The following is a 26,993-nucleotide window of genomic DNA, read 5'->3' on the forward strand; positions in this document are numbered from 1 at the left end:
CACAACAACCGACCGCAACGCACCGTGACCGGCTGTAGCTCGGTGACTGCCCGCCTGGAGGAGCCGGGCCCGGCGCTGCTGCTGACACAGGCCGGGGGACGGAGCCCCCGCGGCCCGCTGAGGAGGAGCCGGATCCGGGTCTCTGCCCCGAACCCTCGGTCCGTCCGGTGGACTGTGAGCAGCGGGGCGGGCAGCGCGGAGCAGCCGCGGATCCGCACCGACACCCCGGGTGGTCCTGCCCGTGTGTCCGCTCGCAGACACACTCCGGATGGATCCGTCCGGGCGCTAACCGCTGCGAGCGTTAGCAGCCGGGCTACATGCTAACAGGCTAACGAGTAGCTCAGCAGCGTCACGCCTGGTACCGTGGATGTGAACGAGCACCATGCTGTGATCCGGTAGCTGTTCCCTCTGCTAGCTGCCCCCCCTGCTAGCTGCTAGCCGCGGAGCTAGCCGCCAGCTGCGGAACATCTGGCCGCAGACAGCTCTGCGCACAGCGGCGGACGATGGTCGCAGAGCCGGCAGCTGCTCTGGAGGACCGGCCCGGCTCAGCTCTTCCTGGTGGACCCGCACAGACCCGCACAGACCCGCACTGCGTTCATGTGAACCGGTGAGCCGTGCGTGTCGGTCCGGTCAGACCCCGCACACCCCGCACACACACACGCAGACACACGCAGCAGACATGCAGGCGGCTCAGCTGCAGTACGACTTCTTCAACGAGGAGAACTCTCCGAAATGGAGAGGCCTGCTGGTCCCTTCACTGGAGAAGGTACACACAACACACAGCTGACACACAACACACACAGCTGACACACAACACAGAAACAACACACACACACCTGACATACACCACAGAAACAACACACACACAGCTGACACACAACACACACACCTGACACAACACACACACAGCTGACACACAACACACACACACAGCTGACACACAACACACACAGCTGACACACAACACACACACACAGCTGACACACAACACACACACCTGACACAACACACACACAGCTGACACACAACACACACACCTGACACAACACAACACACAGCTGACACACAACACACAGCTGACACACAACACACACACACAGCTGACACACACCACAGAAACAACACACACACACCTGACATACACCACAGAAACAACACACACACAGCTGAAACACAACACACACACCTGACACAACACACACACAGCTGACACACAACATACACACCTGACACAACACACACACAGCTGACACACAACACACACACCTGTCACACAACACACACACAGCTGACACACAACATACACACCTGACAACACACACACAGCTGACACACAACACACACACCTGACACAACACACACACAGCTGACACACAACATACACACCTGACAACACACACACAGCTGACACACAACACACACAGCTGACACACAACACACACACACCTGTCACACAACACACACACACACAGCTGACACACAACATACACACCTGACACAACACACACACAGCTGACACACAACATACACACCTGACACAACACACACACAGCTGACACACAACATACACACCTGACACAATACACACACAGCTGACACACAACTCACACACCTGACACACAACACACACACAGCTGACACACAACATACACACCTGACACAACACACACACAGCTGACACACAACACACCCACCTTTCACACAACACACACACAGCTGACACACAACATACACACCTGACACAACACACACACAGCCGACCCACAACATACACACCTGACACAACACACACACAGCTGACACACAACATACACACCTGACACAACACACACACAGCCGACCCACAACATACACACCTGACACAACACACACACAGCTGACACACAACACACACCTGACACAACACACACACAGCTGACATACAACATACACACCTGACACAACACACACACAGCTGACACACAACACACACCTGACACAACACACACACAGCTGACATACAACATACACACCTGACACAACACACACACAGCTGACATACAACATACACACCTGACACAACACACACACAGCTGACACACAACACACACCTGACACAACACACACACAGCTGACATACAACATACACACCTGACACAACACACACACAGCTGACACACAACACACACCTGACATACACCACAGACGCAGCACACAACACACCACACAACACACACCTGACACAATACACACACAGCTGACACACAACATACACACCTGTCACACAACACACAAACCTGACACACAACACACAAACCTGACACACACCACACAATACACACCTGACATACACCACAGACACAGCACACAACACACCACACAACACACACCTGACGTACAACACACACACACACACCGGACATACAACACACACACCTCAGACACACAAAAAACACACCTGATACAACCCTCACACACACGTGTCTGGAGGAGACTGTGTGTGTCTGTAGGAAACTGTGTGTCTGCAGTGTGTGTAGGAGACTGTGTGTGTCTGTAGTGTGTGTAGGAGACTGTGTGTGTGTGTCTGTTGTGTCAGTAGGAGACTGTGTTAGTGTCTGTTGTGTGTGTAGGAGACTGTGTTTGTCTGTAGTGAGTGTAGGAGACTGTGTGTGTGTCTGTTGTGTGTGTAGGATACTGTGTGTATGTCTGTTGTGTGTGTAGGAGACTGTGTGTGTGTCTGTTGTCTGTGTAGGAGACTGTGTGTCTGTAGTGTGTGTAGGAGACTGTGTGTGCCTTTAGTGTGTGTAGGAGACTGTGTGTGTCTGTTGTGTGTGTAGGATACTGTGTGTCTGTAGGAGACTGTGTGCCTGTCGTGTTTAGGAGACTGTGTGTGTCTGTTGTGTGTGTGTAGGAGACTGTGTGTCTGTAGTGTGTAGGAGACTGTGTGTGTAGGATACTGTGTGTCTGTAGTGTGTAGGAGACTGTGTGTGTGTAGGAGACTGTGTGTGTGTCTGTTGTGTGTGTGTAGGAGACTGTGTGTCTGTAGTGTGTGTAGGAGACTGTGTGTGTGTCTGTTGTGTGTGTGTAGGAGACTGTTAGTGCCTGTCGTGTGTGTAGGAGACTGTGTGTGTCTGTTGTGTGTGTGTAGGAGATTGTGTGTCTGTAGTGTGTAGGAGACTGTGTGTGTAGGATACTGTGTGTCTGTAGGAGACTGTGTGTGCCTGTCGTGTGTAGGAGACTGTGTGTGTCTGTCGTGTGTGTGTAGGAGACTGTGTGTCTGTAGGAGACTGTGTGTGTCTGTTGTGTGTAGGAGACTGTGTGTGCCTGTCGTGTGTGTGTAGGAGACTGTGTGTCTGTAGGAGACTGTGTGTGTCTGTTGTGTGTGTGTAGGAGACTGTGTGTCTGTAGTGTGTAGGAGACTGTGTGTGTAGGATACTGTGTGTCTGTAGTGTGTAGGAGACTGTGTGTGTGTAGGAGACTGTGTGTGTGTCTGTTGTGTGTGTGTAGGAGACTGTGTGTCTGTAGTGTGTGTGTAGGAGACTGTGTGTGTGTCTGTTGTGTGTGTGTAGGAGACTGTGTGTGTAGGAGACTGTGTGTCTGTAGTGTGTGTAGGACACTGTGTGTGTGTCTGTTGTGTGTGTGTAGGAGACTGTTAGTGCCTGTCGTGTGTGTAGGAGACTGTGTGTGTCTGTTGTGTGTGTGTAGGAGATTGTGTGTCTGTAGTGTGTAGGAGACTGTGTGTGTAGGATACTGTGTGTCTGTAGTGTGTAGGAGACTGTGTGTGTGTAGGAGACTGTGTGTGTGTCTGTTGTGTGTGTGTAGGAGACTGTGTGTCTGTAGTGTGTGTGTAGGAGACTGTGTGTGTGTCTGTTGTGTGTGTGTAGGAGACTGTGTGTGCCTGTCGTGTGTGTAGGAGACTGTGTGTGTCTGTTGTGTGCGTGTAGGAGATTGTGTGTCTGTAGTGTGTAGGAGACTGTGTGTGTAGGATACTGTGTGTCTGTAGTGTGTAGGAGACTGTGTGTGTGTAGGAGACTGTGTGTGTGTCTGTTGTGTGTGTGTAGGAGACTGTGTGTCTGTAGTGTGTGTAGGAGACTGTGTGTGTGTCTGTTGTGTGTGTGTAGGAGACTGTTAGTGCCTGTCGTGTGTGTCTGTTGTGTGTGTGTAGGAGATTGTGTGTCTGTAGTGTGTAGGAGACTGTGTGTGTAGGATACTGTGTGTCTGTAGTGTGTAGGAGACTGTGTGTGTCTGTTGTGTGTGTGTAGGAGACTGTGTGTCTGTAGTGTGTAGGAGACTGTGTGTGTAGGATACTGTGTGTCTGTAGTGTGTGTAGGAGACTGTGTGTGTGTCTGTTGTGTGTGTGTAGGAGACTGTGTGTGTGTCTGTTGTGTGTGTGTAGGAGACTGTGTGTGCCTGTCGTGTGTGTAGGAGACTGTGTGTGTCTGTTGTGTGTGTGTGTAGGAGATTGTGTGTCTGTAGTGTGTAGGAGACTGTGTGTGTAGGATACTGTGTGTCTGTAGTGTGTAGGAGACTGTGTGTGTGTAGGAGACTGTGTGTGTGTAGGAGACTGTGTGTGTGTCTGTTGTGTGTGTGTAGGAGACTGTGTGTCTGTAGTGTGTGTAGGAGACTGTGTGTGTGTCTGTTGTGTGTGTGTAGGAGACTGTGTGTGCCTGTCGTGTGTGTAGGAGACTGTGTGTGTGTCTGTTGTGTGTGTGTAGGAGACTGGCAGATAAAGACACAGCTTCAGGTAATGAAGTCAGTCTGTTGATGCAGGTCAACACAACATGACACACACACACACAGACACACACACACACACACACAGAGTTGTAAGTCACAAAAGGACAGTTTTTAATGCCCACTGTAAATGTGTCTGTGTGTGTGTGTGTCTGTGTGTGTGTGTCTGTGTGTGTTGCAGGTACTGAAGCAGGTGCACCCTACCTTGGGGTCCCAGCAGGAGGCGCTGCAGTACATCGAGGAGCTGATCCTGCTGCTGCTCAGCATGTTGTGTCAGGCTCAACCACGAAGTGTTCAGGATGTGGAGGTGACACAACACACATACAGACACACACACGCACACATACAGACACACACAAGCACACATACAGACACACACTTACACATACAGACACACACAAGCACACTTACAGACACACACAAGCACACTTACAGACACACACAAGCAAACTTACAGACACACACAAGCACACATACAGACACACACAAGCACACTTACAGACACACACAAGCACACCTACAGACACACACAAGCACACTTACACATACAGACACAAGCACACTTACACATACAGACACACACAAGCACACATACAGACACACACAAGCACACTTACAGACACACACAAGCACACATACAGACACACACAAGCACACTTACACATACAGACACAAGCACACATACAGACACACATACAGAAGCACACATACAGACACACACAATCACACATACAGACACACACAAGCACACTTACACATACAGACACACACAAGCACACATACAGACACACACAAGCACACATACAGACACACACAATCACACTTATACATACAGACACACACAATCACACTTATACATACAGACACACACAATCACACATACAGACACACACAATCACACTTATACATACAGAAACACAATCACACTTATACATACAGACACACACAAGCACACTTACAGACACACACAAGCACACATACAGACACACACAAGCACACTTACACATACAGACACAAGCACACTTACACATACAGACACACACAAGCACACATACAGACACACACAAGCACACTTACAGACACACACAAGCACACATACAGACACACACAAGCACACTTACACATACACACACAAGCACACATACAGAAGCACACATACAGACACACACAATCACACATACAGACACACACAAGCACACTTACACATACAGACACACACAAGCACACATACAGACACACACAATCACACTTACAGACACACACAATCACACTTATACAAACAGACACACACAATCACACATACAAACACACACAATCACACTTATACATACAGAAACACAATCACACTTGTACATACAGACACACACAATCACACTTACAGACACACACAATCACACCTATACATACAGACACACACAATCACATTTATACATACAGACACAAAATCACACTTATACATACAGACACACACAATCACACATACAGACACTCACAATCACACTTATACATACAGACACACACAATCACACTTATACATACAGACACACACAATCAAACTTATACATACAGACACACACAATCACACTTACAGACACACACAATCACACTTATACATACAGACACACACAATCACACTTATACATACAGACACACACAATCACACATACAGATACACACAATCACACTTATAAATACAGACACACACAATCACACTTACAGACACAAACAATTACACTTATACATACAGACACACACATCACACTTACAGACACACACAATCACACTTATACATACAGACACACAATCACACTTATACATACAGACACACACATCACACTTACAGACACACACAATCACACTTATACATACAGACACACAATCACACTTATACATACAGACACACACATCACACTTACAGACACACACAATCACACTTATACATACAGACACACACAATCAAACTTATACATACAGACACACACAATCACACATACAGACACACACAAGCACACATACAGACGCACACAAGCACACATACAGAAGCACACATACAGACACACACAATCACACATACAGAAGCACACATACAGACACACACAATCACACATACAGACACACACAAGCACACTTATACATACAGACACACACATCACACTTATACATACAGACACACAATCCACTTATACGTACAGACACACAATCCACTTATACAGACACACACAATCACACTTATACATACAGACACACACAATCACACTTATACATACAGACACACACAATCACACTTATACATACAGATCCACACAATCACACTTATACATACAGACACACACAATCACACATACAGACACACACAAGCACACATACAGACGCACACAAGCACACATACAGAAGCACACATACAGACACACACAATCACACATACAGACACACACAATCACACTTATACATACAGACACACAATCCACTTATACGTACAGACACACAATCCACTTATACAGACACACACAATCACACTTATACATACAGACACACACAATCACACTTATACATACAGACACACACAATCACACTTATACATACAGATCCACACAATCACACTTATACATACAGACACACACAATCACACATACAGACACACACAAGCACACATACAGACGCACACAAGCACACATACAGAAGCACACATACAGACACACACAATCACACATACAGACGCACACAAGCACACATACAGAAGCACACATACAGACACACACAATCACACATACAGACACACACAATCACACTTATACATAAAGACACACACATCACACTTATACATACAGACACACATATTCACACTTACAGACACACACAATCACACTTATACATACAGACACACAATCCACTTATACAGAAACACACAATCACACTTATACATACAAACACACACAATCACACTTACAGACACACACAATCACACTTATACATACAGACACACACAATCACACTTATACATACAGACACACACAATCACACTTATACATACAGACACACACAATCACACTTATACATACAGACACACACAATCACACTTATACATACAGACACACACAATCACACTTACAGACACACACAATCACACTTATACATACAGACACACAATCCACTTATACAGACACACACAATCACACTTATACATACAGACACACACAATCACACTTACAGACACACACAATCACACTTATACATACAGACACACACAATCACACTTATACATACAGACACACACAATCACACTTATACATACAGACACACACAATCACACTTATACATACAGACACACACAATCACACTTATACATACAGACACAATCACACTTATACATACAGACACACACAATCACACTTACAGACACACACAATTACACTTATACATACAGACACACACATCACACTTACAGACACACACAATCACACTTATACATACAGACACACACAATCACACTTATACATACAGACACACACAATCACACTTACAGACACACACAATCACACTTACAGACACACACAATCACACTTATACATACAGACACACACAATCACACTTATACATACAGACACACACATCACACTTACAGACACACACAATCACACTTATACATACAGACACACACAATCAAACTTATGCATACAGACACACACAATCACACATACAGACACACACAAGCACACATACAGACGCACACAAGCAAACATACAGAAGCACACATGCAGACACACACAATCAGACATACAGACACACACATCACACTTATACATACAGACACACACATCACACTTATACATACAGACACACACAATCACACTTACAGACACACACAAGCACACATACAGAAGCACACATACAGACACACACAATCACACATACAGACGCACACAAGCACACATACAGAAGCACACATCCAGACACACACAATCACACATACAGACACACACAATCACACTTATACATACAGACACACACATCACACTTATACATACAGACACACACAATCACACTTACAGACACACACAATCACACTTATACAGACACACAATCCACTTATACAGACACACACAATCACACTTATACATACAGACACATACAATCACACTTACAGACACACACAATCACACTTATACATGCAGACACACACAATCACACTTATACATACAGACACACACAATCACACTTATACATACAGACACACACAATCACACTTATACATACAGACTCACACAATCACACTTACAGACACACACAATCACACTTATACATACAGACACACACAATCAGACTTATACATACAGACACACACAATCACACTTATACATACAGACACACACAATCACACTTATACATACAGACACAATCACTCTTATACATACAGACACACACATCACACTTACAGACACACACAATCACACTTATACATACAGACACACACAATCAAACTTATACATACAGACACACACAATCACACATACAGACACACACAAGCACACATACAGACGCACACAAGCACACATACAGAAGCACACATACAGACACACACAATCACACATACAGACACACACAAGCACACTTATACATACAGACACACACATCACACTTATACATACAGACACACACATCACACTTATACATACAGACACACATAATCACACTTACAGACACACACAATCACACATACAGAAGCACACATACAGACACACACAATCACACATACAGACACACACAAGCACACTTATACATACAGACACACACATCACACTTATACATACAGACACACATAATCACACTTACAGACACACACAATCACACTTATACATACAGACACACAATCCACTTATACGTACAGACACACAATTCACTTATACAGACACACACAATCACACTTATACATACAGACACACACAATCACACTTATACATACAGACACACACAATCACACTTATACATACAGATCCACACAATCACACTTATACATACAGACACACACAATCACACTTATACATACAGACTCACACAATCACACTTACAGACACACACAATCACACTTATACATGCAGACACACAATCCACTTATACAGACACACACAATCACACTTATACATACAGACGCACACAATCACACTTACAGACACACACAATCACACTTATACATACAGACACACACAATCACACTTATACATACAGACACACACAATCAAACTTATACATACAGACACACACAATCACACTTACAGACACACACAATCACACTTATACATACAGACGCACACAATCACACTTATACATACAGACGCACACAATCACACTTACAGACACACACAATCACACTTATACATACAGATCCACACAATCACACTTATACATACAGACACACACAATCACACTTATACATACAGACACACACAATCACACTTATACATACAGACACACACAATCACACTTATACATACAGACACACACAATCACACTTATACATACAGACTCACACAATCACACTTACAGACACACACAATCACACTTATACATACAGACACACACAATCACACTTATACATACAGACACACACAATCACACTTACAGACACACACAATCACACTTATACATACAGACACACACATCACACTTACAGACACACACAATCACACTTATACATACAGACACACACATCACACTTACAGACACACACAATCACACTTATACATACAGACAGACACAATCAAACTTATACATACAGACACACACAAGCACAAATACAGACGCACACAAGCACACATACAGAAGCACACATACAGACACACACAATCACACATACAGACACACACAATCACACTTACACATACAGACACACACAATCACACTTATACATACAGACACACACATCACACTTATACATACAGACACACACAATCACACTTACACATACAGACACACACAAGCATTCACACATATGCCCCCCCCCAGGAGCGTGTTCAGAAGAGCTTTCCTCACCCGATCGATAAGTGGGCGATCGCTGACGCTCAGGCCGCCATCGAGAAGAGGAAGAGGAGGAATCCACTGGCTCTTCCTGTCGACAAGATCCACCCACTGCTCAAGGTACACACACACACACACACACACACACACACACACACACACACACACACACACACACACACACACACACACGTTCACACTGTGCTGACCGTGTTTCCCATGATGCCTTGCTGTCAGGAGGTGCTGGGCTATAAGATTGACCACCAGGTGTCAGTATACATGGTGGCGGTGTTGGAGTACATCTCAGCTGACATCCTGAAACTGGCAGGAAACTACGTGAGGAACATTCGACACTACGAGATCTCACAGCAGGACATCACTGTGGCCATGTGTGCAGACAAGGTACACACTCACCTACACACACAATCTAATACCCAGATTCCTCTCTCACCTGTCCCTGTGTCTCACCCGTCTCACCCGTCTGTCCCACCTGTGTTGCAGGTTTTGATGGACATGTTCCACCAGGACGAGGAGGACATCAGTGGTTTCCCTCTGATGGACGAGGAGCCGTCAGCCAATGAGGAGCAGAGTTACTATGAGCTGGTGAGGAGCTTCATGTCCGACGGCCGTCAGTACCTGAGGCACCTGAACCTTCTGATCAAGGTGTTCAGAGAACCGTTCACCTCCAGCCCCATGCTGTTCTCTCCACACGTACGTATCAGCTGGTCCCACTCATTGATCCTCTGTCCACTGGTCCCACTCATTGATCCGTCTGATCTGTCTCTGTCAGGATGTGGACAGTATCTTCAGTCGCATCGTGGATATCCATGAGGTGACGGTGAAGCTGTTGGGTTTGATTGAAGACACAGTGGAGATGACGGATGATGGAAGTCCTCATCCTCTGGTGGGAAGTTGCTTCGAGGACCTGGCTGAGGTCTGTACCTGTATCTGATGCACCTGTACCTGGTACACCTGTACCTGATACACCTGTACCTGGTACACCTGTACCTGGTACACCTGTACCTGGTACACCTCTGTACCTGGTACACCTGTACCTGATACACCTGTACCTGGTACACCTGTACCTGGTACACCTGTACCTGATACACCTGTACCTGATACACCTGTACCTGGTACACCTGTACCTGGTACACCGGTACCTGACACTCCTATACCTGATACACCTGTACCTGGTACACCTGTACCTGGTACACCTGTACCTGGTACAGAGGTGTACCAGGTACAGGTGTAGCTGATACACCTGTATCTGATACACCTGTACCTGATGCACCTGTACCTGATACACCTGTACCTGGTACACCTGTACCTGGTACACCTGTACCTGATACACCTCTGTACCTGGTACAGGTGTAGCTGATGAACCTGTACCTGATACACCTGTACCTAGTCCACCTGTACCTGGTACACCTCTGTACCTGGTACACCTGTACCTGATACACCTGTACCTGATACACCTGTACCTAGTACACCTGTACCTGATACACCTGTACCTGATACACCTGTACCTGGTCCACCTGTACCTGGTACACCTCTGTACCTGGTACACCTGTACCTGATACACCTGTACCTGATACACCTGTACCTGATACACCTGTGTACCTGGTACACCTCTGTACCTGGTACAGGTGTTGCTGATGAACCTGTACCTGATACACCTGTACCTGATACACCTGTACCTGATACACCTGTACCTGATACACCTGTACCTGATACACCTGTACCTGATACACCTGTACCTGGTCCACCTGTACCTGGTACACCTGTACCTGATACACCTGTACCTAGTACACCTGTACCTGATACACCTGTACCTAGTCCAGCTGTACCTGATACACCTGTACCTAGTACACCTGTACCTGATACACCTGTACCTGGTACACCTGTACCTGATACACCTGTACCTGATACACCTGTACCTGATACACCTGTACCTGATACACCTGTACCTGATACTCCTGTACCTGATACACCTGTACCTGATACACCTGTACCTGGTCCACCTGTACCTGATACACCTGTACCTGATACACCTGTACCTGATACACCTGTACCTGGTCCACCTGTACCTGGTCCACCTGTACCTGATACCCCTGTACCTGATACCCCTGTACCTGATACACCTGTACCTGATACACCTGTACCTGATACACCTGTACCTGATACACCTGTACCTGGTCCACCTGTACCTGATACCCCTGTACCTGATACACCTGTACCTGATACACCTGTACCTAGTCCAGCTGTACCTGATACACCTGTACCTGATACACCTGTACCTGGTACACCTGTACCTAGTACACCTGTACCTGGTCCACCTGTACCTGATACACCTGTACCTAGTACACCTGTACCTGGTCCACCTGTACCTGATACACCTGTACCTAGTACACCTGTACCTGGTACACCTGTACCTGATACACCTGTACCAATGTGTTTGCTTCTGTCTGATGTGGGATTTGATTGACAGGAGTTGGCCTTTGACCCCTATGAGACGTACGCTCAGGACATCCTCCGTTCTGGTTTCCATGAACACTTCCTCGGTCAGGTGTCCAAACCTGGAGCTGCCTTCCACCTGCAGGTAAGCCCCGCCCCTGACGCTGACATCAGAGCAGGTTAATGATTCTTTTAAAGAGGCTCCTCCACAGCAGCTAAAGCTAAAGCTCATGGGAATTGTAGTTTTAGGTGACATCCAAAAACTTTATTAGTCAGAACGTGACAGATTTTACACAGTGATGAAGATGATGATGAAGATTCTCTCTCTCCCCACCTCTCCCTCCCTCTCTCCCTCCAGTCCATCTGTGAAGGTTTTAAAGAAGCTGTTCAGTATGTTCTGCCCAGACTGCTGCTCACACCTGTTTACCACTGTCTGCACCTGTTCGACATCCTCAAGGTGAGACCACCACACCTGTACACACACCTGTACACACACCTGTACACACACCTGTACACACACCTGTACACACACCTGTACACACACCTGTACTTACAGCTGTAAGTACACCCAAACTACACCTGAACCGCTTCTGTCCTCCTGGTCCTTGAGATCAGCTCTGGTGGTTCTGGTCTTTACTTGGCCCTGGTAAATCTGATGTAGGTCCTGTCTGTAGTTCTGTGCTGGTTTCTCTTATAGCTTTGTGATTCTCTTCAATAAGAACGTACAAGATGTTGTGTACATGATGTTTTTGATGTAAATATTTAAGTTCAGTTGATATGTTCCCATAGCAACTGGAGGAGAAGAGTGAGGATGAGGAGGATAAAGAGTGTGTGAAGCAGGCCATCACTGCTCTACTGAACCTGCAGAGCAGCATGGAGAGGATCTGCTCCAGGAGCCTCGCTAAGCGGAGGCTCAGGTAGCGACACACACGCACACACACACAGTATACACAACGACAAACACTGTACACACACACACAGCCCAGCGTGTTGGACTCCTCCCATCCTCTCTGTACTAAAATAGATGGGGAGGAGAGGAAGGGGGGTTCGTTAGGGTCACAGGTTGGATTGTGTGTGTGTGTGTGAGTGAACAGGAAGTAGTGTCACCATCTGGGCGGAGCTGCTTGGCTGCTCATTGTTCTGTTAGAAAAGAACTGAGACGACTGCTGCTGTTTGTCAGTAAAGTTTATACTTAAATATTGTGAGGACGACGAATAGAAGAAGAGAGAAGAATACAGGAAGAGGAGGATAAGAAGAAGAAGAAGAAGAAGACGACAGGAGGAAAAGGAGGAAGAGAAGAGACAGAAGGAGGAAGAGAGGAAAGAAACTGATGGGTGGAGGATTGCAGGTGGATATTAGACTTCGCTTTCTTTGCTTCATTTATGTTGAGCTGAGTGGAGACGAATGAATGCAGCTGGAGAGAGAGAGAGAGAGTCAGGTGGGAGCAGTGGTGAGGGAGAGCTGTTTGGGCAGTAGCTTGGAGATAGCTGCTGTGCTGGTGGTTGGTGGGGCAGTGGTTGGGTGTAGTAGGTGGGGCAGTCTCTCTCTCTCTCTCTCCCTCCCTCTCTCTCCCTCTCTCTCTCTGGTTGTGAAACTCGCTCACATACCTCAGGGGTTTATCAGTAAACTGATTATCGAGCAGCAGCTGAAACAGCGACTGGTCTGAACTGGCTCAGAGAAAACCAGCGCTCCGTCACTCCTCAGACTGCTCCACCCGTCCTCTGCTCCACCCGTCCTCATCGGCTCCACCCGTCCTCATCGGCTCCACCCGTCCTCATCTGGTCCACCCGTCCTCTGCTCCACCCGTCCTCGTCTGCTCCGCCCGTCCTCGTCTGTTTACTTCCTTACACCGCACCATCTCTGTCAGATTGGCTGCGTTCAGGGACATTCGGACAGTCGAGATTTCATCCTGTTTTGACGTGCTAGCATGCTAACCTGCTAACAGACGGACTCATGTTCACTTCTGCTTTAAAGCGGTTAACACGTGAACGTCTCGTGTCACTGCGGAGATTTACCTGAGCTGCAGCACATGACTCTTAAAGGTACAGACATGTTTGATGTTTGTTATTAACTGAACTCTGATTTGTTATTACTGAACGTTAGATACGATCAATGATGAGTTGGAAATGCATCGCTGTTCATGTCGTGTTTCACCACGTCTGTGCACATGTTCAAGTGAAGATGTGATTATTGGTTTAATATTAATCTTTAATGTTTTTCACTGAGATGCTTTTTAATTTGACTTTTGGGATATTTAGATATTTTATTTTGAAAAGCTTCTGTGTGACACCCTGAGGTTGTGATGGTGATGTCACAGTGATGATAATGATGATGTCACTGTATTTAACAGTCCACCTGTTTCTTCCTGCTGTGACCTCATTCTTGTTGGAGCGTGCATCCGTCATAGCAGCCTCGCTGGTTTGTACCAACCCTGCACTCGTCGTCCAATCAGAACTCACCCAGCCGTCACGTGATGAACATGTAGAAAACAACCCAATGACGACAAAGAGGAATAGTTCATCAGCAGAGTGCTGCATGAATCCGACTAACAGCAGAAATAATCATTCCCTCTATTTAAAGCCTAAATCTTCAGGTGCAGTTTGCAGGTTTGACCATTAGGGGTGTTACTCACAATTCTGATGTAGAAGGCTGTGGTGGAACCAATGAACTGTACCTTTAAATCAAAGTAAAACAGAACCAGATGAGTCCAGGATTAGGTCTTAGCACTAACACATCAGATCCCCTAAAAGGAAACACTAAGTAACTGTGTCTTCTTCTTCTTCTTCTTCTTCTTCTTCTTCTTCTGTGGCGTGCAGCGAGTCAGCGTGTCGTTTCTACAGCCATCAGATGAAGGGGAAGCACCTGGCCATCAAGAAGATGAACGAGATCCAGAAGAACATTGATGGCTGGGAGGGGAAGGACATCGGTCAGTGCTGCAATGAGTTCATCATGGAAGGCACGCTGACCCGTGTGGGCGCCAAACACGAGCGCCACATCTTCCTCTTTGACGGCCTGATGATCTGCTGCAAGTCTAACCACGGCCCTCCACGGCTTCCCGGGGCCGGCTCCACGGCCGAGTATCGGCTCAAAGAGAAATTCTTCATGCGCAAAGTCCAGATCAATGACAAGGACGACAAGGAGGGCGAGTACCGGCACGCCTTTGAGATAATCCTGAAAGATGGGAACAGTGTTGTGTTTGCAGCCAAGTCTGCGGAGGAGAAGAACGGCTGGATGGCGGCGCTGATCTCGCTGCAGTACCGCAGCACGCTGGAGCGCATGCTGGACTCCGCCATGCTGCAGGAGGAGAAGGAGGAGCAGATGAGGCTGCCGGGGGCAGAGGTGTACCGATTCGCCGAGCCAGACTCGGAGGAGAACGTTGTGTTTGAAGAGAACGTCCAGTCCAAGTCCGGAATCCCCATCGTCAAAGCAGGGACGGTGCTGAAGCTCATCGAGAGGCTCACCTTCCACATGTACGCAGGTGAGGCATGACATCACTGCCGCTGATTGATTGTTGCTTCCTGATGTCTGATGATTCATATGTGACAATCTAGTATTCTGAAAGTGACTCTGCGGGGGGATCTAGGGATTCTGGGTAATATGTCAGATCGTAGGTCCAATCACTCTGAACACGTCGGCAGGTAAAAGTTATTTGAATTAAAGGGATAGTTCACCCAATTAATATATTCCCTCATCTACTCACCTGGAGTTTGAAAACAATTCAAGTCAATGGTGACCACTTCCCATTTTCATTTTTGGGTGAACTATCCCTCCGTGTTTTTGCCGTGTGCCTGGTTCAGATGGTATAAGTTGTTTAGAACTGCTCTGTGTGGATCATGCACAGTATTTAATGATCGTTGGTCTGCTTCCTGTCTCTGTTTCCTCCCTCAGATCCAAACTTTGTCCGAACATTTCTGACCACCTACCGGTCGTTCTGTAAACCTCAGGAGCTGCTGGACCTGCTCATGGAGAGGTGAGCGCACCTGTCCGACCGCTTTTCACATTACACAAAAACCAAATGTTCTAATGGAGAAGAAGAAAGTCACGACTGATGTAGTCCTCACACGTTGGACTGTTAACAGGTGTGAGGTGTCACATGATCACTGAAAAGTCTGAGTTTGTGTAACACATAGAAAACATGTCAGGAAAATCAGTGAGTTGAAATACAAACCCAGGACGTTTCCTGTCAGTTTCTTAATGTGTGGTTTTTGCCTCCTGATTAAGGTTTGAGATCCCGGAGCCGCGACCCAGCGAGACGGATCACATGGAGGGAGGCGAGCAGCCGCTCAGCGCCGAAGTCAAACGCTTCCGCAAAGAGTTTGTTCAACCGGTCCAGCTCAGGTAGAGAACTGCAGTCCAATGAGCAGAGACCTGTCTGCAAGACCCAGGATCTGATCCTTCAACCCTGATCCCAGTCTGACCCTTGAACTCTGACATCTGATCAAGTCCGTTAGGCTGCTTTCAGACTAAACTCCTGAGATTCTCCGCACTTTGATTTGATGATTGCAATACCCACGTAAAGATTTGGGCAGCAGCGAGTCCTTTACAAAGATCGGTCAAAGATTAAGTAACGTTCACGCCGCAGCCGGTTCCCTACGTGTCCTCGTGGTTAGACAGCACGTTCTCCTCAGGCCTAATCCTCCTCTTCCTCTTCCTCCTCCTGCAGAGTCCTGAATGTGTGTCGTCACTGGGTGGAGCATCACTTCTATGACTTTGAGAGAGATTCTTACTTGTTGAGACGACTGGAGGACTTCATCGCCTCCGTCAGAGGTCTGTGCACATGACGCTCTGATTTCTGATCACTGTAGAACACCGCATGTTGAAGGTCGTAGATCCTATGATCTGGTTCTTCTCACAGCAGCTGAAGAACATTGATCCGTTCACAGTGAATGATGTCACTGTGACCTCATAATCACGACCTTCATGTGTTTCAGGTAAGGCGATGAGGAAGTGGGTGGAGTCGATCACTAAGATCATCCAGAGGAAGAAGCAGGTTCAGGTGAGCGTTCCCAGTCACAGCATCACCTTCCAGAGCTCGCCTCCTCCAATCGAGTGGCACCTCTGTAAACCAGGAAACAGCGAGCAGTTCGACCTTATGACGCTGCATCCCATCGAGATCGCCCGACAGCTCACTCTGCTCGAGTCCGAATTCTACAGGTAACACACCCACGTGACCTGTCTCACACCCACCTGACCTGTCTCACACCCACCTGACCTGTCTCACACCCACCTGACCTGACTCACACCCACCTGACCTGACTCACACCCACCTGACCTGTCTCACACCCACCTGACCTGTCTCACACCCGCGTGACCTGTCTCACACCCATGTGACCTGTCTCACACCCACGTGACCTGACTCACACCCACCTGACCTGACTCACACCCACCTGACCTGACTCACACCCACCTGACCTGTCTCACACCCACCTGACCTGTCTCACACCCGCGTGACCTGTCTCACACCCATGTGACCTGTCTCACACCCACGTGACCTGACTCACACCCACCTGACCTGACTCACACCCACCTGACCTGACTCACACCCACCTGACCTGACTCACACCCACCTGACCTGTCTCACACCCGCGTGACCTGTCTCACACCCACCTGACCTGACTCACACCCACCTGACCTGACTCACACCCACCTGACCTGACTCACACCCACCTGACCTGTCTCACACCCACGTGACCTGACTCACACCAACCTGACCTGTCTCACACCCACCTGACCTGTCTCACACCCACCTGACCTGACTCACACCCACGTGACCTGTCTCACACCCACCTGACCTGACTCACACCCACCTGACCTGTCTCACACCCACGTGACCTGACTCACACCCACCTGACCTGTCTCACACCCACGTGACCTGACTCACACCCACGTGACCTGTCTCACACCCACGTGACCTGACTCACACCCACGTGACCTGTCTCACACCCACGTGACCTGTCTCACACCCACCTGACCTGTCTCACACCAGCGTGACCTGACTCACACCCACCTGACCTGTCTCACACCCACCTGACCTGACTCACACCCACCTGACCTGACTCACACCCACGTGACCTGACTCACACCCACCTGACCTGACTCACACCCGCGTGACCTGTCTCACACCCACCTGACCTGACTCACACCCACCTGACCTGTCTCAGACCCACGTGACCTGACTCACACCCACGTGACCTGACTCACACCCACGTGACCTGACTCACACCCACGTGACCTGACTCACACCCACCTGACCTGACTCACACCCACCTGACCTGTCTCACACCCACCTGACCTGTCTCACACCCACCTGACCTGACTCACACCCACCTGACCTGTCTCACACCCACCTGACCTGTCTCACACCCGCGTGACCTGACTCACACCCGCGTGACCTGACTCACACCCACCTGACCTGTCTCACACCCGCGTGACCTGACTCACACCCACCTGACCTGTCTCACACCCGCGTGACCTGACTCACACCCACCTGACCTGTCTCACACCCGCGTGACCTGACTCACACCCACCTGACCTGACTCACACCCACCTGACCTGACTCACACCCACCTGACCTGACTCACACCCACCTGACCTGACTCACACCCACCTGACCTGTCTCACACCCACCTGACCTGACTCGCACCCACCTGACCTGTCTCACACCCACCTGACCTGACTCACACCCACCTGACCTGTCTCACACCCGTCTCACCCCCGTCTCACCTCCTGCAGGGCGGTGCAGCCGTCGGAGCTGGTCGGCAGCGTCTGGACCAAAGAGGATAAAGAGATTCACTCTCCAAACCTGCTGCGGATGATCCGACACACGACCAACCTCACCCTTTGGTTTGAAAAGTATGACCTCCACCCACCTGTCGTGTCGCACACCCAAAGAACCCCACCCTTGTAGTACCGCTCCTGTCCTGCAGCAGTGGGCTGATGTGTGTTCTCTCTGCAGGTGCATTGTGGAGACAGAGAACCTAGAGGAGCGAGTGGCTGTCGTTTCTCGAGTCATCGAGATCCTGCAAGTTTTCCAGGAACTCAACAACTTTAACGGGGTTCTGGAGGTCGTCAGCGCCATGAACTCCTCGCCGGTCTACAGACTGGACCACACCTTCGAGGTAACTAGAGATCAGGAGGTGAAGGTTGTTCTGGTCCCTTCGGTGTCTTGTGTTCAGATTATGTGTTTATGTCCATGAGGTTCGATCTGCAATTTTTGGCATCGTTTGTTGTTTTATTACTTGAAGATCGGCTGTTTGAGAATTCACTCTGATAAATAATCCAGTGAATGTTGGAGTTGTGATGGTCTCCGTGGGTCTGAGACTGACTCACCCGTCTCCTGCCAGGGACAAGTGTCCATTTCCAAACTCAAAGTCAGGTTAGAATGTAAAGTGGATAACAGGTGAAACTGCAGCTTCATCAGAACAGAAAACATTTGTAATATAATTCATCAAATAGAGAAAACGTCTCTGACGCCTGATTCGCTGCAGTTTCACAGAATCAAACACCATCGATGAAAAGTTTGTTTTCTTTTGTTTTTTTAGCAAATTCCGAGTCGACAGAGGAAAATCCTTGAGGAAGCTCACGAGCTGAGTGAAGATCACTACAAGAAATATTTAGCCAAACTGCGCTCGATCAACCCCCCCTGTGTCCCCTTCTTTGGTACGATCCAACACTCTGTCACGTCTCAATCGAGTCAAACAAGATGGTGGAAGGTGAGATAATGACTGTGTGTCCGACAGGAATCTACTTGACCAACATCCTGAAGACGGAGGAGGGAAACCCCGACTTCCTGCGACGTCACGGCAAAGATCTGATCAACTTCAGTAAGAGACGGAAAGTGGCTGAAATCACCGGAGAGATCCAACAGTACCAGAACCAGCCGTACTGTCTGAGGGTGGAGAGCGACACCAGGGTCCGTCTGATGACCTCAGCGCCAGGTTCTGTCACGCTCATCTCTGAGGTGGAGTTCTAAGCTCGGTTCTTTCTGTGTTTTGGAGCAGAAGTTTTTCGAGAACCTGAACCCAATGGAGGACATGTCAGAGAAGGACTTTGCTGATCATCTGTTCAACACATCTCTGGAGATCGAACCTCGAAACGCCCGATCCCTACCTCGGTTTGTAAGTATGTCCACAGTGACATCACCTTTCAATGGATATGTGTAATCTGAAATAATTCATACCAAACAGGGCTGAGTGAAATGACTTCAAATCAATATCACGATTATTTCAAACTTTTACCTCGATGACTCCACATCACTCGGTCAACAAGAGACTCTGCTCTTTTCTAATCACTCACATGTAGAATAATATACATATAATAACCTGCTGAAGCGGTTCAGGATCATGAATCTGGATCCTTCTGGTGTTTGTGTGGATCTCAGTAAATCAGGGATTAATCCAGACCAGATCAGTAGAACCTGTGTGCATGAATCTGAGAGCATCAGTGACTCGTGTGGACACCTTGTGTCTCCAGGTGAAGAAGTACACGTGTCCTCTGAAGTCTCCTGGGATCCGGCCCACGTCCGCCAGACCCGGCACCATGCGCCACCCGACCCCGCTGCAGAACGAGCCCCGGAAGATCAGCTACAGCCGCATCCCGGACTCCGAGGCCGAGGGGGTCGCGGTGTCCGCCCCCAACTCCCCCCGCACCCCCCTGACCCCGCCCCCTGCCTCCGCCGCCTCCAGCTCCACTGACGTAGGAAGTGTCTTTGATTCGCCGCAGGGTCCCAGCAGCCCCTTCCACTCCAGTAAGACCCGCCCACTGACCAATCACAGAGTTGACGAGTGTGTGTGCGTGCGTGTGCGTGGGGGGGGGTGTGTGTGTGCGTGCGTGCATGGGGGGGGTGTGTGTGGTCTCCCCTCCTCACGGTGTTTTTCTCTTCACAGACTGCGACAGTATCTTTGCTGTGTTCTCTCTTCCTCACGGTCCACGTTAGTATGACCCTCCTGACTCTACATGTCCATCACGTGTATCCACCTCTCCCCCGTCTGACGACTCACCCGTCTGACGACTCACCCGTCTGACGACTCACCCGTCTGACGACTCACCCGTCTGACGACTCACCCGTCTGACGACTCACCCGTCTGACGACTCACCTGACGACTCACCCGTCTGACGACTCACCCGTCTGTTGACTCACATGACGACTCACCCGTCTGACGACTCACCCGTCTGTTGACTCGACTCACCCGTCTGTTGACTCACCTGACGACTCACCCTCCTGACTCTCTACATGTCCATCACGTGTATCCACCTCTCCCCCGTCTGACGACTCACCCGTCTGACGACTCACCCGTCTGACGACTCACCCGTCTGACGACTCACCCGTCTGACGACTCACCCGTCTGACGACTCACCCGTCTGACGACTCACCTGACGACTCACCCGTCTGACGACTCACCCGTCTGTTGACTCACATGACGACTCACCCGTCTGACGACTCACCCGTCTGTTGACTCGACTCACCCGTCTGTTGACTCACCTGACGACTCACCCGTCTGTTGACTCACCTGACGACTCACCCGTCTGTTGACTCGACTCACCCATTTGTTGACTCGACTCGACCGTCTGTTGACTCGACTCACCCGTCTGTTGACTCACCCGTCTGTTGACTCACCTGACAACTCACCCGTCTGTTGACTCACCTGACGACTCACCCGTCTGTTGACTCACCTGACGACTCACCCGTCTGTTGACTCACCCGTCTGACGACTCATCCGTCTGTTGACTCGACTCACCCGTCTGTTGACTCGACTCACCCGTCTGTTGACTCACCTGACGACTCACCCGTCTGTTGACTCACCCGTCTTTTGACTCACCCGTCTGTTGACTCACCTGACTGTTGACTCACCTGACGACTCACCTGACGACTCACCCGTCTGTTGACTCGACTCACCCGTCTGTTGACTCACCCGTCTGTTGACTCACCCGTCTGTTGACTCGACTCACCCATTTGTTGACTCGACTCACCCGTCTGTTGACTCGACTCACCCGTCTGTTGACTCACCTGACGACTCACCTGACGACTCACCTGACGACTCACCCGTCTGTTGACTCACCTGACTGTTGACTCACCCGTCTGTTGACTCACCCGTCTGTTGACTCGACTCACCCGTCTGTTGACTCACCTGACTGTTGACTCACCTGACGACTCACCCGTCTGTTGACTCACCTGACGACTCACCCATCTGTTGACTCACCCGTCTGTTGACTCACCTGACTGTTGACTCACCTGACGACTCACCCGTCTGTTGACTCACCCGTCTGTTGACTCACCCGTCTGTTGACTCACCTGACGACTCACCTGTCTGTTGACTCACCCGTCTGTTGACTCACCCGTCTGTTGACTCACCCGTCTGTTGACTCGACTCACCCGTCTGTTGACTCACCTGACTGTTGACTCACCCGTCTGTTGACTCACCCGTCTGTTGACTCACCTGACGACTCACCCGTCTGTTGACTCACCTGACGACTCACCCGTCTGTTGACTCACCTGACGACTCACCCGTCTGTTGACTCACCCGTCTGTTGACTCACCTGACGACTCACCCGTCTGTTGACTCACCCGTCTGTTGACTCACCCGTCTGTTGACTCACCCGTCTGTTGACTCACCCGTCTGTGGACATTAGATCAGATTATGGATCAGATCTGATCAGTGCATCTCACACATCCTTCCACAGGTTTGTCTCCATCCGCTGTTCGATCACCATCTGTTCTGTGAACCAATCAGCTGAAGGCGGGTCCAGCTTTTCCTAGCATTCACCTGAGGGTCAGAATATTAGGAACAGGTGGACGCTACAGGTTCACTGTGGTCGGTCATGACAGTGTTTGTCTCTGTGTGTCCTCTGGTCTCAGGGTCGTCCTCTGTCTCCTCCATGGTGAGTTTCAGTCGGGGCTCAGAAGACGCTCCTGTTCCTCCTCCTGTTCCACCGCGAAGACGACCGGAGTCGGCCCCTGCTGAGTCCTCCCCCTCCAAGGTACCTGGCCGTGTGTCCAGACCCTGCACTGTCCACACCTGTGTCTCTTTTCTTCACCCGACTGCAGCTCTGCACACGTTGACTAGGTTTACAGACTCTGTTGTTTCCTCCCAGTCTGAGTTTACACGAGTTCTGGGACTTTCATACAGAAGCTACACACGTCTGTTCTAGTGATGAACCGCTGATCCTGATCCATCTGACTAAGAGACATAAGAACTATGTGACTTGTATCCACGTTAGAGACTCAGACGTGTTAGAGACTCAGACGTGTTGGAGACGAGACGTGTTAGAGACGTGTTAGAGACTCAGACGTGTTAGAGACGGGACGTGTTAGAAACTCAGACGTGTTAGAGACTCAGACATGTTAGAGACTCCGACGTGTTAGATACGTGTTAGATACTCAGACGTGTTAGAGACTCAGACGTGTTAGAGACTCAGACGTGTTAGAGACACGTTAGAGACTCAGACGTGTTAGAGACTCAGACGTGTTAGATACGTGTTAGATACTCAGACGTGTTAGAGACTCAGACGTGTTAGAGACTCAGACGTGCTAGAGACACGTTAGAGACTCAGACGTGTTAGAGACTCAGACGTGTTAGAGACTCAGACGTGTTAGAGACTCAGACATGTTAGAGACTCCGATGTGTTAGAGACACGTTAGAGACTCAGACGTGTTAGAGACTCAGACGTGTTAGATACGTGTTAGATACTCAGACGTGTTAGAGACTCAGACGTGTTAGAGACTCAGACGTGTTAGAGACACGTTAGAGACTCAGACGTGTTGGAGACGAGACGTGTTAGAGACTCAGACGTGTTAGAGATGTGTTAGATACGTGTTAGATACTCAGACGTGTTAGAGACTCAGACGTGTTAGAGACTCAGACATGTTAGAGACTCAGACGTGTTAGAGACTCAGACGTGTTAGAGACACGTTAGAGACTCAGACGTGTTAGAGACGTATTAGAGACTCAGACGTGTTAGAGACACGTTAGAGACTCAGACGTGTTAGAGATGTGTTAGATACGTGTTAGATACTCAGACGTGTTAGAGACGTGTTAGAGACATGTTATATACTCAGACGTGTTAGAGACGTGTTATATACTCAGACGTGTTAGATACGTGTTAGAGACTCATTCGTGTTAGAGACGTGTTAGAGACGTGTTATATACTCAGACGTGTTAGATACGTGTTAGAGACTCAGACGTGTTAGAGACGTGTTAGAGACGGGACGTGTTAGAGACGTGTTAGAGACAAGACGTGTTAGAAACGGGACGTGTTAGAGACTCAGACATGTTAGAGACGTGTTAGAGACTCAGACGTGTTAGAGACGTGTTATATACTCAGACGTGTTAGAGACGTGTTAGAGACTCAGACGTGACCTGAGTTAGAGACGAGTTAGAGACGTGTTACTCAGACAAGTTAAAGACGTCAGATGAAAATAAAATCAGCTGATCATCATCTGTAAATAAAAGGGTCATGTGACTTATTAATAAATTGATCTCTGATCAGATTTATTGATCAGTTTCCTCCACACTGACCAACTGTCTCCCCCCCCCCCCCCCTCCCTCCCCTCCATCCTCCAGATGATGTCGAAGCTGGACAGCCCCCCCGCCGTCCCCCCTCGTCAGCCCACATGTAAGCTCCTCCCCCCTCGTTACTCATCATCGTTGTCATCGTCCTCCCCCCCCGACAGCCCCCCCTCGCTGCCTCCTCGGGAGCCCCTGAGTTCTCCTCTCCACCTGCTCCCCCCCCCGCAGGGTCGCCCTCGCTGTGACCTGCTGCCTCAGGCCTTCTTCCCCTCCACCACCACCTCCTCCCCCTCCATCACTTCCATCCCCACCGCCTCCTCGCCCCCCCCCATCACCCCCAGCCCGACTCCTGCCTGCAGGAAGATGCCTCTCCCCTCCCCACCCCTCGTACCCCTGGATGGACCCCCAATACCCCCCCGACACAGTGTCCCCAAACTCCCCCCCAAGACTTACAAGAGGGAGTCTCTGAGCCACGCCCCCTTGCTGGACACCCCCCCTGCACTGTGATGGGACAAGTGGGCGGAAGGTGTTGGACAACCTGGGTGGGGGCGGAGCTCTGTTAGTAACACTACAGCTGATTGGATCAGAGTAGAAAATGGATCTCAACACACCTGTTCGACCAATCAGGACTCTGATCCAGTCCAAACTGAGACAAAATACAAGATCATGTGCTCTTATTCTGAAAAACAACATGATTGTGGCCTCCTGCAGAACGTCAGAGAACGTTTGGAGAACATTAGATGAACATTCGTCTGTGGTCAGAAGTTCATTTCTGTTTCTTGCCTGTGAGCTGAGACCTGATGGGACCTGATGGGACCTGATGGGACCCGATGGGACCTGATGGGACCTGTTGAGACCTGTTGGGACCTGATGGGACCTGATGGGAGCTGATGGGACCTGATGGGACCCGATGGGACCTGTTGAGACTTGATGGGACCTGTTGGGATTTGATGGGACCTGATGGGACCTGTTGAGACCTGATGGGACCTGATGGGAGCTGATGGGACCTGTTGGCACCTGATGGGAACTGATGGGACCTGTTGAGACTTGATGGGACCTGTTGGCACCTCATGGGACCTGTTGAGACCTGATGAGACCTGATGGGACCTTTGTTGAGCAGACTCGTGAAGAGAGGATTGTGGGTAATGTGGTCCTCCAGACCCACTTGGACATAGTTTTAGGCGTTGGTGGTTCAGGATCCGTCAGGTACTGGATCAGGACCACAAAGGTACTGAAGTGGTTCTGATAATGTAACGTGATGATGCTTCTTAAAAACAAGGGAATAAACGTGTTTCTATGACGACACAA

At 49.0% G+C, this 26,993-nt stretch overlaps 1 protein-coding gene across 1 annotated transcript; it reads left to right on the top strand.

Moving 5' to 3' along the window:
* On the top strand, window positions 1-26,993 carry LOC133028593 (son of sevenless homolog 1-like). The gene is given in 23 exon segments (XM_061095620.1): window positions 1-766; window positions 4,895-5,020; window positions 10,714-10,845; window positions 10,963-11,127; window positions 11,227-11,436; window positions 11,516-11,659; window positions 13,214-13,324; window positions 13,538-13,636; window positions 13,969-14,096; window positions 15,996-16,657; window positions 17,068-17,149; window positions 17,401-17,517; window positions 17,843-17,946; window positions 18,111-18,333; window positions 19,912-20,031; window positions 20,135-20,297; window positions 20,721-20,838; window positions 20,919-21,091; window positions 21,180-21,296; window positions 21,652-21,925; window positions 24,035-24,156; window positions 25,740-26,163; window positions 26,166-26,993. Coding segments are annotated over 23 exon segments (3,984 nt in total). The 5' UTR covers window positions 1-679; the 3' UTR covers window positions 26,249-26,993.

The sequence above is a fragment of the Limanda limanda genome, chromosome 2, assembly GCF_963576545.1.
Source record: "Limanda limanda chromosome 2, fLimLim1.1, whole genome shotgun sequence".
NCBI classification, from domain to species: Eukaryota; Metazoa; Chordata; class Actinopteri; order Pleuronectiformes; family Pleuronectidae; genus Limanda; species Limanda limanda.